Genomic DNA, 14,214 nt, shown 5'->3' on the forward strand with positions numbered 1-14,214 from the left:
AATTATGGCTATGTGTCTAATACGCCCGTCGCTTATCAATGACTTGCTTGCAGTCAACATGTACAAAACAGATAGTTTTTTCATCAGTACATTTCCGTTTTATACCGTTTTGAATATGAGTATAGTTTTGAAGATTTCTAGTGATTCCAGAAAAATCTGCGAAAATAGCTCTTGATGATGAATAGTTTATTTTTGGTCTTTGTTTACAGATAAATCAAAAAACAATGTGTGGACTTTCAAAAGGAAAAGACAGTCTCCTCCCCACCGTATGTATATACGGTATTCTCTCCCCACCATATGTATATTTCTCTCCCACCCCCTCCTAATGTACAGTCTCCTCCCCACCGTATGTATATATTCTCTCCCCACCATATGTATATTTCTCTCCCACCCACCCACCCCCTCCTAATGTACAGTCTCCTCCCCACCGTATATTCTCTCCCCACCGTATGTATATATACCGCCATCTTTCACCCGGGTTGGTGTGATCACATGACTGACAAAGCCGTGCAGTGATAGGGCAGAAGTCAGTTCGATTGCATCCAGGCTCGATTGCTTATCCTGTCTGGGTAGCCCGGATGATGGTTTTTTACATCGAATTCTATACACCGCAATTATGCATCGAATTTTTTACATTGAATTTTATACACCACAATTATGCATCGAATTTTTTACATTGAATTTTATTATGCATTCGAATTTTTTACATTGAATTTTAAACACTGACTTTTTATTTCACATAGGTCAATTCGGAGCAAAAAAAATTCAGATACATGTTTTCAAAGTAATTATTTTCAATGCTATAAATTCGGTGTCTGAAAAAATTCAGATACATGTTTTCAAAGTAATTATTTTCAATGCTATAAATTCGGTGTCTGAAAAAATTCAGAGAAATGCGAGGCCCTGTGCAAGATTTAAACGCGAGCCCCCCCCCCCCCAAAAAAGGTTAAAAAAAAATATATATATATATATATATTTTTTTTTTTTTTTTTTTTCATACAGTCAACATATTCTTAAATAATAGCGCTGCCCGAGGCTGGGCATGATACAGTCAACATATAGCAAGAGAGAGAGCGAGAGAGAGCTCCCGTTCTACAGTCAATATACAGTGTACAGAGAGAGAGAGAGACACATTGGAGAAGTTGAAATGCTATTTGGCCCTAAACAGAGAGTACACAGTGGCAGAATACCTGAGCACTGTGACTGAAGATCCTTGACTAGGTACAGACTCAGCGAGCACAGCCTAGCCATCGAGAAAGGCAGCCATAGGCAGACTGTGTGTGTTAGAAAGAGAGAGAGAGAGCATGTGTGTTTGTCGTGTGTGTGTGTGTTAGAGAGAGAGCATGTATGAGAGAGATAAGCAAAGATGAGCCCCTAAAAGGATATTCAACTTTTAATGGAAGAACAAAACAGAAGGAAAAGATAACTTCACAAAGGCAACATGAATATACATAGATCCAAAAGGACAAAGATCAACACTTAAATCCAAAGAGAAGAGGGTCTATACCAGAGAAAACAGCTAAACAGCATTCAGCTAAATAGGCTAGCCAGGTACTGACACCAGGCCACACACAGCTTTGGCCAACGGCCCAACGCTACCCAAGCTACACAAACGACCAAGACAATTCACACACAGCACATGTCGTATCTCCAAATGTTGTGAAGTAACATATGTTTTGCCTGGAAAAAAACATCGTTATTAACAAAACATTCGGGAGGGGAAGGAAGGAAGAGTGGGGTAATGTCATGACATCTTACCTGCACGAGGAACGCAGGGCGAAAGGCCGCAACACAGGTCTCCACGTTGACGAAAGGCCTCTCGCTGGCGGGACAAAAAGAAGCTATGGCCGGAGCCTTGTCATGGTGCAGGCCCGACTACATCTTCTGTCAAAGATGATGTCGTAGTCAGAGTGCCAGAACCCCCTGCTATTCTCACGGCTAATGTCAATGGTCGTAGCACAAGCTAACAGCTAACTCTAGGCTAACTGATAGCATCAAACTAACGTTCCCAGCCGAGCGCAGCCGGCAGCTAACGTCGTAGCTAAACAGCTAACTGGCTAACAGTTAGCTCAACCCGGCTATCGCTAACCATTAGCTAACGCAGAAGCAAGCTATGCGGCTACCACTGAAAAACTGTACAACATGAGAAAAGCAATACAGGTGCTGACACCAGGCCACACACCGTTAGCTACTAGTACTACAACAGCTAGTCGGCCAGTTTGGCTCCAGAGAGAGAGAGAGAGAGATATCCACGGCGGGAATAGAACAGAGTGCATTAAAAACTCACCAAACGTCCAAGAGGATGGAGACAACCGCGTGGAGTTGACGAAGTTCATCTGCCGAACGACCATCCTCTTCATCTTGGCATAACAATGCTGCACGCCAGGGTTTCCGTTAGAAGAAATTGTTGCCGGTCTCCGTGACCTGCAAGATTTCAATCTACCGGACAAATGAGATTAATTCCGGTCATAGTTTATTGAGCTTTAAAACAATTGATATAGGCTATATAAAGAATGTCATCCTCAAGGCATGTAGATTTATAATATTATTACTTAAAACGAGGCTACTTTTGCGTATAGTCATTAATATATTCCAAATAAAATAAGTCCCTCGATACTCCGTGCTGCTGCTGACTTGAAATAAAATAGACCGCGTATGTGGGCAGTCGGTCCGACACTAAACAGCAGTCTGTTATAATCACATTTTTATGAGCTAACGAATTCCGTTATATTGGACATTTGTATTAATTATATCAAGCGAAGAACTGAGAAATTTTGCAGAGAGAGGCGGCAACATTATCGTGGGTTTGCGTGATGTATATCTCCACTTCCCAACGACTTGGTGCTGGTCATAATGTCCGGTGAAAACAACTCCCTCCAAGCACAACTTGACCACCCGAACCGTACCAAAACAGGCCAAAATTAAATAGCCCATGCGACGAACGATTCATTACATTCGTTTCATCGTTGCTCCACCAAGCAGCCGGTCCAACAATGAAAGCTGTTATCAGCGCGAGCCGGCCGCAGTTAGTTTGCAAGAAGCATCCAGCTGCAGACCCGCAGAGCAGCTTTCCAGGTCTGGGGACCGCACTGTGCCAGCAAAGCTGGTGGGTTCTGTGGGTCTGCAGCTGCATGCCTTCCGCAAATCCAGCAGCAAGCTCTCGCTGAGCGAAGCAACGACAACAAACTCAATGATTGTTTCGTTCATCGCATAGGCCACCCAACTCCAGCCCATCCAAATACAATTCAAATAATCAAACTGTGCCCAGAGGGAACTATTTTCACCGGACACTATGACCGGAGAGATTAAATATGTCGGACTTCAACAGATTTTGCCAGTCAAATACCGGTAATTACCGGCTAACGGAAACGCTGCTGCACGCGCTGTCTCTAGGTTAGCTAACGCTAGTTAGCCTTTAGCTAAGCTAGCTACTAGCCGACATCATCATGGCTATATCCCGACTGAACCACACTTAATATTATAACGTAGCTAAAGCTAACTAGCTGTCCCTGTCTTTAGCCGGGATGGCTAGCCTGACTGAACTGTCTAACACGCAACAACTTTCATCTTCAGTCCATCTGCCGAACGATGTCCTCTTCATCTTGGCTGGCATAACCTAGGCTCCAATGCTGCACGCGCAAAATAGTCAGACGCTAGTGATGGGTCGGTCATGAGCGACTCGTTCATAAGAGCCGATTCATTGCCGTGAGCGTGAGTCGAATCGCTCACGTCTGGCAATGAGTCGGTTCACGCCCCCCCCCCCCCCCCCCCCGGCACGCACACAGACACACACAATGAACTCAACAGACGCTACCTTACCTGGCTGTAACCCCTCCCCTCATTGAAACCAATTCTGCTGCCTGCAGAGCCTCAGAGCCAGGAACGTGTCTAATGTGAAATATATAAGCATATAAGCAAAACTAGATTTTAGGTCTGTGATGAAAAATGGCCTCGCGGGAAGGGGGGCCTCGCAAAAAAAAATGTAATTAAAAAAAAAAAAAAAAAAAAAATGTTTTTTTTTATTTATTTTTATTTATTTTTGTGCGAGGCCCCCCTTCCCGCGAGGCCCTGTGCGACCGCACTGCTCGCACACCCCCTGAGTTCTCTCCTCGCCGTATGTATATTTCTCTCCCACCCACCCCCTCCTAATGTACAGTCTCCTCCCCACCGTATGTATATATTCTCTCCCCACCATATGTATATTTCTCTCCCACCCACCCACCCCCTCCTAATGTACAGTCTCCTCCCCACCGTATATTCTCTCCCCACCGTATGTATATATACCGCCATCTTTCACCCGGGTTGGTGTGATCACATGACTGACAAAGCCGTGCAGTGATAGGGCAGAAGTCAGTTCGATTGCATCCAGGCTCGATTGCTTATCCTGTCTGGGTAGCCCGGATGATGGTTTTTTACATCGAATTCTATACACCGCAATTATGCATCGAATTTTTTACATTGAATTTTATACACCACAATTATGCATCGAATTTTTTACATTGAATTTTATTATGCATTCGAATTTTTTACATTGAATTTTAAACACTGACTTTTTATTTCACATAGGTCAATTCGGAGCAAAAAAAATTCAGATACATGTTTTCAAAGTAATTATTTTCAATGCTATAAATTCGGTGTCTGAAAAAATTCAGATACATGTTTTCAAAGTAATTATTTTCAATGCTATAAATTCGGTGTCTGAAAAAAATTCAGAGAAATGCGAGGCCCTGTGCAAGATTTAAACGCGAGCCCCCCCCCCCCCCCCCCCCCCCGCCCCAAAAAAGGTTAAAAAAAAATATATATATATATATATATATTTTTTTTTTTTTCATACAGTCAACATATTCTTAAATAATAGCGCTGCCCGAGGCTGGGCATGATACAGTCAACATATAGCAAGAGAGAGAGCGAGAGAGAGCTCCCGTTCTACAGTCAATATACAGTGTACAGAGAGAGAGAGAGACACATTGGAGAAATTGAAATGCTATTTGGCCCTAAACAGAGAGTACACAGTGGCAGAATACCTGAGCACTGTGACTGAAGATCCTTGACTAGGTACAGACTCAGCGAGCACAGCCTAGCCATCGAGAAAGGCAGCCATAGGCAGACTGTGTGTGTTAGAAAGAGAGAGAGAGAGCATGTGTGTTTGTCGTGTGTGTGTGTGTTAGAGAGAGAGCATGTATGAGAGAGATAAGCAAAGATGAGCCCCTAAAAGGATATTCAACTTTTAATGGAAGAACAAAACAGAAGGAAAAGATAACTTCACAAAGGCAACATGAATATACATAGATCCAAAAGGACAAAGATCAACACTTAAATCCAAAGAGAAGAGGTCTATACCAGAGAAAACAGCTAAACAGCATTCAGCTAAATAGGCTAGCCAGGTACTGACACCAGGCCACACACAGCTTTGGCCAACGGCCCAACGCTACCCAAGCTACACAAACGACCAAGACAATTCACACACAGCACATGTCGTATCTCCAAATGTTGTGAAGTAACATATGTTTTGCCTGGAAAAAAACATCGTTATTAACAAAACATTCGGGAGGGGAAGGAAGGAAGAGTGGGGTAATGTCATGACATCTTACCTGCACGAGGAACGCAGGGCGAAAGGCCGCAACACAGGTCTCCACGTTGACGAAAGGCCTCTCGCTGGCGGGACAAAAAGAAGCTATGGCCGGAGCCTTGTCATGGTGCAGGCCCGACTACATCTTCTGTCAAAGATGATGTCGTAGTCAGAGTGCCAGAACCCCCTGCTATTCTCACGGCTAATGTCAATGGTCGTAGCACAAGCTAACAGCTAACTCTAGGCTAACTGATAGCTTCAAACTAACGTTCCCAGCCGAGCGCAGCCGGCAGCTAACGTCGTAGCTAAACAGCTAACTGGCTAACAGTTAGCTCAACCCGGCTATCGCTAACCATTAGCTAACGCAGAAGCAAGCTATGCGGCTACCACTGAAAAACTGTACAACATGAGAAAAGCAATACAGGTGCTGACACCAGGCCACACACCGTTAGCTACTAGTACTACAACAGCTAGTCGGCCAGTTTGGCTACAGAGAGAGAGAGAGAGAGATATCCACGGCGGGAATAGAACAGAGTGCATTAAAAACTCACCAAACGTCCAAGAGGATGGAGACAACCGCGTGGAGTTGACGAAGTTCATCTGCCGAACGACCATCCTCTTCATCTTGGCATAACAATGCTGCACGCGCTGTCTCTAGGTTAGCTAACGCTAGTTAGCCTTTAGCTAAGCTAGCTACTAGCCGACATCATCATGGCTATATCCCGACTGAACCACACTTAATATTATAACGTAGCTAAAGCTAACTAGCTGTCCCTGTCTTTAGCCGGGATGGCTAGCCTGACTGAACTGTCTAACATGCAACAACTTTCATCTTCAGTCCATCTGCCGAACGATGTCCTCTTCATCTTGGCTGGCATAACCTAGGCTCCAATGCTGCACGCGCAAAATAGTCAGACGCTAGTGATGGGTCGGTCATGAGCGACTCGTTCATAAGAGCCGATTCATTGCCGTGAGCGTGAGTCGAATCGCTCACGTCTGGCAATGAGTCGGTTCACGCCCCCCCCCCCCCCCGGCACGCACACAGACACACACAATGAACTCAACAGACGCTACCTTACCTGGCTGTAACCCCTCCCCTCATTGAAACCAATTCTGCTGCCTGCAGAGCCTCAGAGCCAGGAACGTGTCTAATGTGAAATATATAAGCATATAAGCAAAACTAGATTTTAGGTCTGTGATGAAAAATGGCCTCGCGGGAAGGGGGGCCTCGCAAAAAAAATGTAATTAAAAAAAAAAAAAAAAAAAAAAAAAATGTTTTTATTTATTTATTTTTATTTATTTTTGTGCGAGGCCCCCCTTCCCGCGAGGCCCTGTGCGACCGCACTGCTCGCACACCCCCTGAGTTCTCTCCTCGCCGTATGTATATTTCTCTCCCACCCACCCCCTCCTAATGTACAGTCTCCTCCCCACCGTATGTATATATTCTCTCCCCACCATATGTATATTTCTCTCCCACCCACCCACCCCCTCCTAATGTACAGTCTCCTCCCCACCGTATATTCTCTCCCCACCGTATGTATATATACCGCCATCTTTCACCCGGGTTGGTGTGATCACATGACTGACAAAGCCGTGCAGTGATAGGGCAGAAGTCAGTTCGATTGCATCCAGGCTCGATTGCTTATCCTGTCTGGGTAGCCCGGATGATGGTTTTTTACATCGAATTCTATACACCGCAATTATGCATCGAATGTTTTACATTGAATTTTATACACCACAATTATGCATCGAATTTTTTACATTGAATTTTATTATGCATTCGAATTTTTTACATTGAATTTTAAACACTGACTTTTTATTTCACATAGGTCAATTCGGAGCAAAAAAAATTCAGATACATGTTTTCAAAGTAATTATTTTCAATGCTATAAATTCGGTGTCTGAAAAAATTCAGATACATGTTTTCAAAGTAATTATTTTCAATGCTATAAATTCGGTGTCTGAAAAAATTCAGATACATGTTTTCAAAGTAATTATTTTCAATGCTATAAATTTGGTGTCTGATAAAATTCAAATACTTCTGTCACTCATTTGCTTCCATAATATATATATATATATATATATATATATATATATATATATATATATATATATATATATATATATATATAGCGCAAGGGACCTTTTGTAAACTCAAGCACTTTCGAGGTAAAAGTAAAAAGCAGTACTTTCAAGTACATTCCAGAACAGTTGACCTTTGGGGGGGGGGGGGGGGGGAACTCTCGATTGATCTCAATTTCAATTTTTTTTTCTGAACAAACCAGACTAAGAAAAAAAGTAATTAGCGATTTATTATAATTTATACTTATAGCACATGCATGAGTCTGGTCTCCTTTGAAAGGTAACACTCTTACACAATAAAGAAAAATCATCATGCAATTAAATGCATACTTTTTTTTTTTACTTTTAATTCTTTCTGTAGTTAATTAATCAAAATTAATGCGATAAAGTCCCAGCCCTAATATAGATATATATATTTTTTTTATAATCGACACAAATCCAAAAATCACCCATTGAAACTTCTTTGTTCTTTGTTTTTAACACATTAATTGCATGATTTGCTTGTGTTCATTATGTTAATGCATATACAAAAAATACATAGCAATATAAGGGCTGCAGTCATAAAGAAATGCATGAAACAATGTTTAAGGAAAGTAATCATAAGTACTTATCGGTCACAGGAGTCTATGTTTTGAATACATTTGATCTCCGATGTGACAATATCTTTGTTGGCAGACAACTCCTTTGGACAATCTCTGTTAACATGACTGCCAAGCATAATTAACAAGCATAGCGTAACTCGACTGGTGTACTTAATACTTGTTGCTTCGCTGGGAAAGTCCATCACTGCATCATTTATACAACTTGGTTTAATAAAAAAATCTGTTCAGAAACGTTGTATAATGAAATAAGACATTCAGGGGATATCTGGTCACTCATTTTCCTGGTTTGCATGCCAGAGTGATCAGGAACGTAAACAGACCAGTCTCCACAGATGGATGTCAAAATTATAGGAGGTGGTTGGGGTCAAAAAGGTTAATGTGATTAATTGCGTTGTTTTTCCTTAACACATCCAGTGCCAGCCATTAGACTGGGCCCGCTGTTGTCGGGCCTGCTTTCCATTACAAACGTTCACTGTGTGTCTCGTTGTTTGTAGAGCTAAACCTATATTTTATATTATAGCTATGGATCCAATATCAGTCAATTGACAGTATGAACCTTCCGTTCAATATGCCATAAAGAAATAATTTTTCCATCGATACGTTCCTGTTTTTATACCGTGGTGAAATATGAGTGTTTATAATCGGCTGGGATAATTCCTGCAAGGCAATTTATAAGGCACAACGCTAATAACGTTAAATTCATTGGCGTTTCGTCCCTACACAGGCTACAGTTAAAAATCCAAATGCATATGATCGGTATTATGATTCATCATGGATACGTGAAAGGGGGGGCGGGGGTCATTTGTGATTAATTGATTGCCAATAATGGCATTCGTTCTTACCACAACATACACTGAACTGGGGTATGGCTATGAAATCCTTGCACGATCAAGCTGAAATTGACGTCAAATTGCGCTTACCTTTGGCCGGTTGGATTCCAAAAAGAATTTTCCAATTATTTGATCGCCATCTGGCAGATCATAAGTCCATTTTGGCACAAACCATAACGCTATACAGCTTAATGAATCCGGCGTCCCAAAAAGTATTCCATGCGATCTGGTGAAGCCCTCGCTTCAGGCTAACAGAAAAGTCCACCCGGAGCGGTTTCAGTGTGACACCAGGTCTGCACAGGGGTTACTGCATTATCGAGACAGCGACACTACCAGGCTATGGCCGGTACTGCACCTTCGGAGTCGCAATATGCCTTTTCAGGCAAAATACAGCTCTGTGACATGGAATAGGATATTAATATAGAAAAAAAAGGAAAAACGACACAGAAACTTCGTTTCTGGCACTCAACTGCTGCACAGAAACGAAGATTCTCATGAACGGCACCCAAAGGGTTAACGTGTTCAAATTAATCAAATAATTAATACGTTAATTTCGACAGGCCTACTAAGGATACGGTTCGCTCCCTCCGCTCAAAACTACTGCGGGAAAGACAATGTCAGAAAGACAATTTAACTCCTTGTTGAAAAGGTCCTATTAAATATTTATTTCATCTCAATGGATAATTGAGAGCAAGCGCTCATTTGAAATTATGATTTTATTGGTGTAAAATTGTGGAATTCTCTCCATAGCGACTTAACACTTTATGCGGCAACCACAAGTATAGTCGGGTTATCTCGCCAACCGTTGAGCGCCAGGACCCTCCATCGTTTCTTCTTTTATTCGATTTTCTATTCTATGCAGTCTCACTCGTATCATTGGGACTCATTCTGAAACGCAGAGAGTGCAATACCGGCCGAATCCTGCTAGGTGGCAGTATTGCCTACCCTTTGAAACCTTATTTCACACTGTGTTACATCGTATATGGTCTGGGTGGAGAATTTAGACCAAGCCAAGTGAATCGCTTCACCCGAGCACTTTGAAACGCGTTCAGCACACTCCATGCTTTTTCCATATAATATTCTTTTTGGGATACCTCCTATTAAAAGGTAAGGACCATATGAAATCAATCCTACTTTGATCCAACAATGATTTCACATCGATCACAACGATCAACGTATGTAGTACTAAAACAAAATGCCGTTGCTGACGATCAGAGCATAAAAAAACGAGCCCCCCCACCCTTTGATGCATTCAAGATGAAACATAATACCCATTATATACCTTTGATTTGGATATAGTAACATGTCCAGGCAAGCAACGCGAATACCGTTAGCAAATTTTTTTTTTTATTCTTTTTTACATGTTGGATGAGGGATAGTTACTGTCAAATGAGCCATAGTATTGTCTCCATAGTTTTTTTCCCCTCTTGTTTAATCTGTGAATTGTTTGTTTTTGTGTATTGTATGAATTATTATTTTGTGTAAATTAGGTTGTACGCCGACCAAGTGTTACTTGTTTAGTTCAGGAATAGGGGGCAGGTAGTTATACGATTTTTTCTTCTTCCTGCTCCTTTTGCCCGTGGTAGAACTGGATTTAAAAAAAAAACTGTATGATTTATATTACTTCCATGTGGCAAATAAAACAATGAATCTGAATGTCGAGAAAGACTGACGATTTGGCCAGTCGAGTAAGAATGTCTTTAGTCAAGGACAGCCCTGGTACACACAGCCCTGGTACACACAGCGAGTGAGTTTGAATGGTGTTATTATAAAGCGTGAAGATGTTGGGTACCTTGGGAACGGGGAAGCGAAGCTGTGCCAGCTGGGCCTCGCCCACCAGGGGGATGGTGATGCGGTTGGGCAGGACCAAATAACTATAGATGATGTCCTGGATGATGTTATCACACAGACCACTGAGAGAGAGAGAGAGAAGAGAGAGAGAGAGAGAGAGAGAGAGAGAGAGAGAGAGAGAGAGAGAGAGAGAGAGAGAGAGAGAGAGAGAGAGAGAGAGAGAGAGAGAGAGATGAAGAGAGAGAGAGAGAGAGAGAGAGAGAGAGAGAGAGAGAGAGAGAGAGAGAGAGAGAGAGAGAGAGAGAGAGAGAGAACTTTTATGGTTGTTTTTTCTAATATTCCTTGCTTTTAGAAGATGATTATGTTATTGTCAATGTACTTAGGCAACTGAAATGTGTCTTTTCACATATCCCTCCCTAGTTAGACATCCACAGTCCTAAATACAGTATGTGTCAGTCAACAAATCATTCATCTCTATGTGGAATGGTATATATAGTCTCATGGTTCACTGTTAAGGTGATCTGAGAATCCAATAATTGGTGTGTGTGTGTGTGTGTGTGTGTGTGTGTGTGTGTGTGTGTGTGTGTGTGTGTGTGTGTGTGTGTGTGTGTGTGTGTGTGTGTGGCGGGGGAGGGGCAGGAAAACACAAGTGGATCCAGACAATGCACACACACACGGTTGACCTCTGGTTTCTGCTGTTTGGGTGCAAAATGCTAATTGTTCCCAAGGAAATATGCACACCTCCACATCACAAAGAGAGAGAAAGAAAAAGAGAGAAAGAAAAAGAGAGAGAGAAAGAAAAAGAGAGAGAGAGAGAGAGAGAGAGAGAGAGAGAGAGAGAGAGAGAGAGAGAGAGAGAGAGAGAGAGAGAGGGGGGTGGGGCAGGGTTAGGTTTCAGATACAACACAGACACACACACACTGTAAACTAGTCAAACAAGGGTAGCTGCATTGCATTCTCTGTCTACCAGCTGCAGCTCATTAAAGTTTGTCTGAGGACCCAGCCTTTACTCCACAGTATTCACCCAGGATACATATAGGGTTGGGTATTGAAAATCAATACCCATCAAGGTATCAATTGAGGCCAATCAATACAACATGGTATTAAAAAATAAAATAAAACACATTTTCAATACATTGTCGACATAAATGCTGTCTTGTCGTATCGAATGTGACAAATCGACAGAGCTCTTTGGCAGGGTTCCCACAGACATTGCAAAATGAAATTCAAGAACTTTCAAGTACTTTTCCAAACTAAATGTTTCATTTTAAAAGGGCATTTAAAAGGATACAATTCACTTTTAAATGCTATTTTTTATATAGAAAAAATATCAGATCCAATGTGTATGGCTTAAAACCAATTTCCCACAATTAGTTACACTTTAAATACAAATGTAATTTAATTTAATTTCTTGATTCAGAATTTTTTTTATCATGGATGAACAAAACTTTCAATGCGAATGGTTGATTTTTTAAGCACCTTGTTAAAAAATTGGCTGTTTTCAAGGAATTCCAGGCCTTGACTTTTTTGGGTACAAAATCAAGCATTTTAAGCACTTCAAGGACCTTGTGTGAACCCTGCTTTGAATACAGAACCCGTCCTCACCAGCTGTTCAGAACCTGTCCTCACCAGCTGTTCAGAACCTGTCCTCGCCAGCTGTTCAGAACCTGTCCTCACCAGCTGTTCACCAGTCAACCTGAGACACCATCAAGCTAGGCTTGGGAGATATACTGGATATGAAGGTATACCATCATGGATCCATGCAAATCTATGGATTTTTGCTATACTGTCATTCATGATGAAAAAACACACATACCGTATTATGTTTAATTTAATTTAAAAAGAAGATTCCTTGCAGCAGTATAAAGCAGATCATTTAGAATGAAATAGCATCATGACAACAGTGTTACAATACGAAGACCGAAGACATACATACATATGTCATAACACATTGTAATGGAACTACACCATCAAACACCATTGTACCATCAAAACTCATAAATATTGCAATGTTTTGGCCATATCACCCTGTCCTATAGCAAGTTGTAAAATAATTGTTTTCAGTGTCATCGATAAAAACAACTATAAAACAGATCCCATCTCAACAGCCTTGCACCAAATCTCCTCATTTAGGACTACTCTCTATAATCATGTTACTATAAATAGCCACACTTAGCACTCCAAAGCAGAGAGTGACAATCTCACTAATGGTTCATGTAATGGTTTTAGATGCAGCTGCTCGTGGATTGCTGAGGGGGACTTAACTGCAGATGTCAAAGGTACAGTTTTAGTAGAGCTTATTTTAGGTTGAGAGAGAGAGTGAGAGCAAGATAAAAATGTTGGTGAAGATGACGGCGGTGGCACACACAGTCGCAACGGCTTCTCCTGGTCCGTCCACGTCTGTTAGTTGTACAGATTCAGATATTAGGTATGGACAGGAGTGACTTTAGTGAGTGACTCACACTAACCTGCGTCCATAAAATGAACCGGATTTACCACCACTAAGGCCATGGTTAGACTAGTGTATTTGTGGCGTTTTTTTTTATACGTTTTTGAATACGTTTCATGTCCCTATTACACAGAAATGCGTTTTTTGGCGTTTTTTTTTGGATACGGCTGAAACGCAAAATTGTGTTTGCGTTTTGGAGAAACGCTAAAAAACGCACAGACAACAGCGTGTAGTCTGCATGAGCCGTTGTTGCGAAAACGCCCATGCGCAGTAGATACCATCTGCGTGCCCTTCCGGTGACAGAGAGCTGTCCCAAACCAAATAGCTGCAGCTACTATGTGTTGTCAAGTTATTGTTATAAGGACCCCAGTCCAAGCTACAACAGTCTGCATTCCCTTAACAATTGTTTGTATTGAGCCGTATTGTATTGTACCCATATGCAATATGTTAAAGAAAGTTTACATCCATTCATTCTGCTAGCATTACCGATTGGCACTGCCACTGGATAACATGAGCTAGTGTTAGCTATCAAACCCTGTTAGCTCAAAGCTCCTCTTTCAACTTAACAAGCATTAAACAAAATGGCCCAGTCATCTATTCACCTTTGTTTAATACACACAGCGTTGTCTCTAATGTTATCTAACGACTGATAGCTCCCGATATCATCAGTTTGGTGCTGGCCAAGTAGCGTGAGCTAACGTTAGCTTCTAGCCACAATGCTATACTGTTATAATGGCAAATTCCATTGACGTTAGCATGCAGCTAACAATGCTACCGATCGTTTTTTAGACTAAACTATCCGCTCTTGGTGGTCACTTGTGTTTATGTTAGTTTTGTTTCATCAACAAATGACAGGCAGAACACACAGTGAATGTATCCGTTTTGTTTATT

The 14,214-nt window shown here is 41.7% G+C and overlaps 1 protein-coding gene across 2 annotated transcripts in view; it reads right to left on the reverse strand.

The window, feature by feature from the left end:
- Positions 1-14,214, reverse strand: part of esyt2a (extended synaptotagmin-like protein 2a) — a 225,570-nt gene that overhangs the window by 77,517 nt on the left and 133,839 nt on the right. For both annotated transcript variants that reach the window (XM_084320890.1, XM_084320891.1), the window contains exon 9: positions 10,876-10,996. In XM_084320890.1, coding sequence (XP_084177016.1) covers positions 10,876-10,996 — 121 coding nt within the window. The remainder of the gene's footprint in view (positions 1-10,875; positions 10,997-14,214) is intronic.

The sequence above is a fragment of the Notolepis coatsorum genome, assembly GCF_963971535.1.
Source record: "Notolepis coatsorum genome assembly, chromosome: 8".
Lineage (NCBI taxonomy): Eukaryota > Metazoa > Chordata > Actinopteri > Aulopiformes > Paralepididae > Notolepis > Notolepis coatsorum.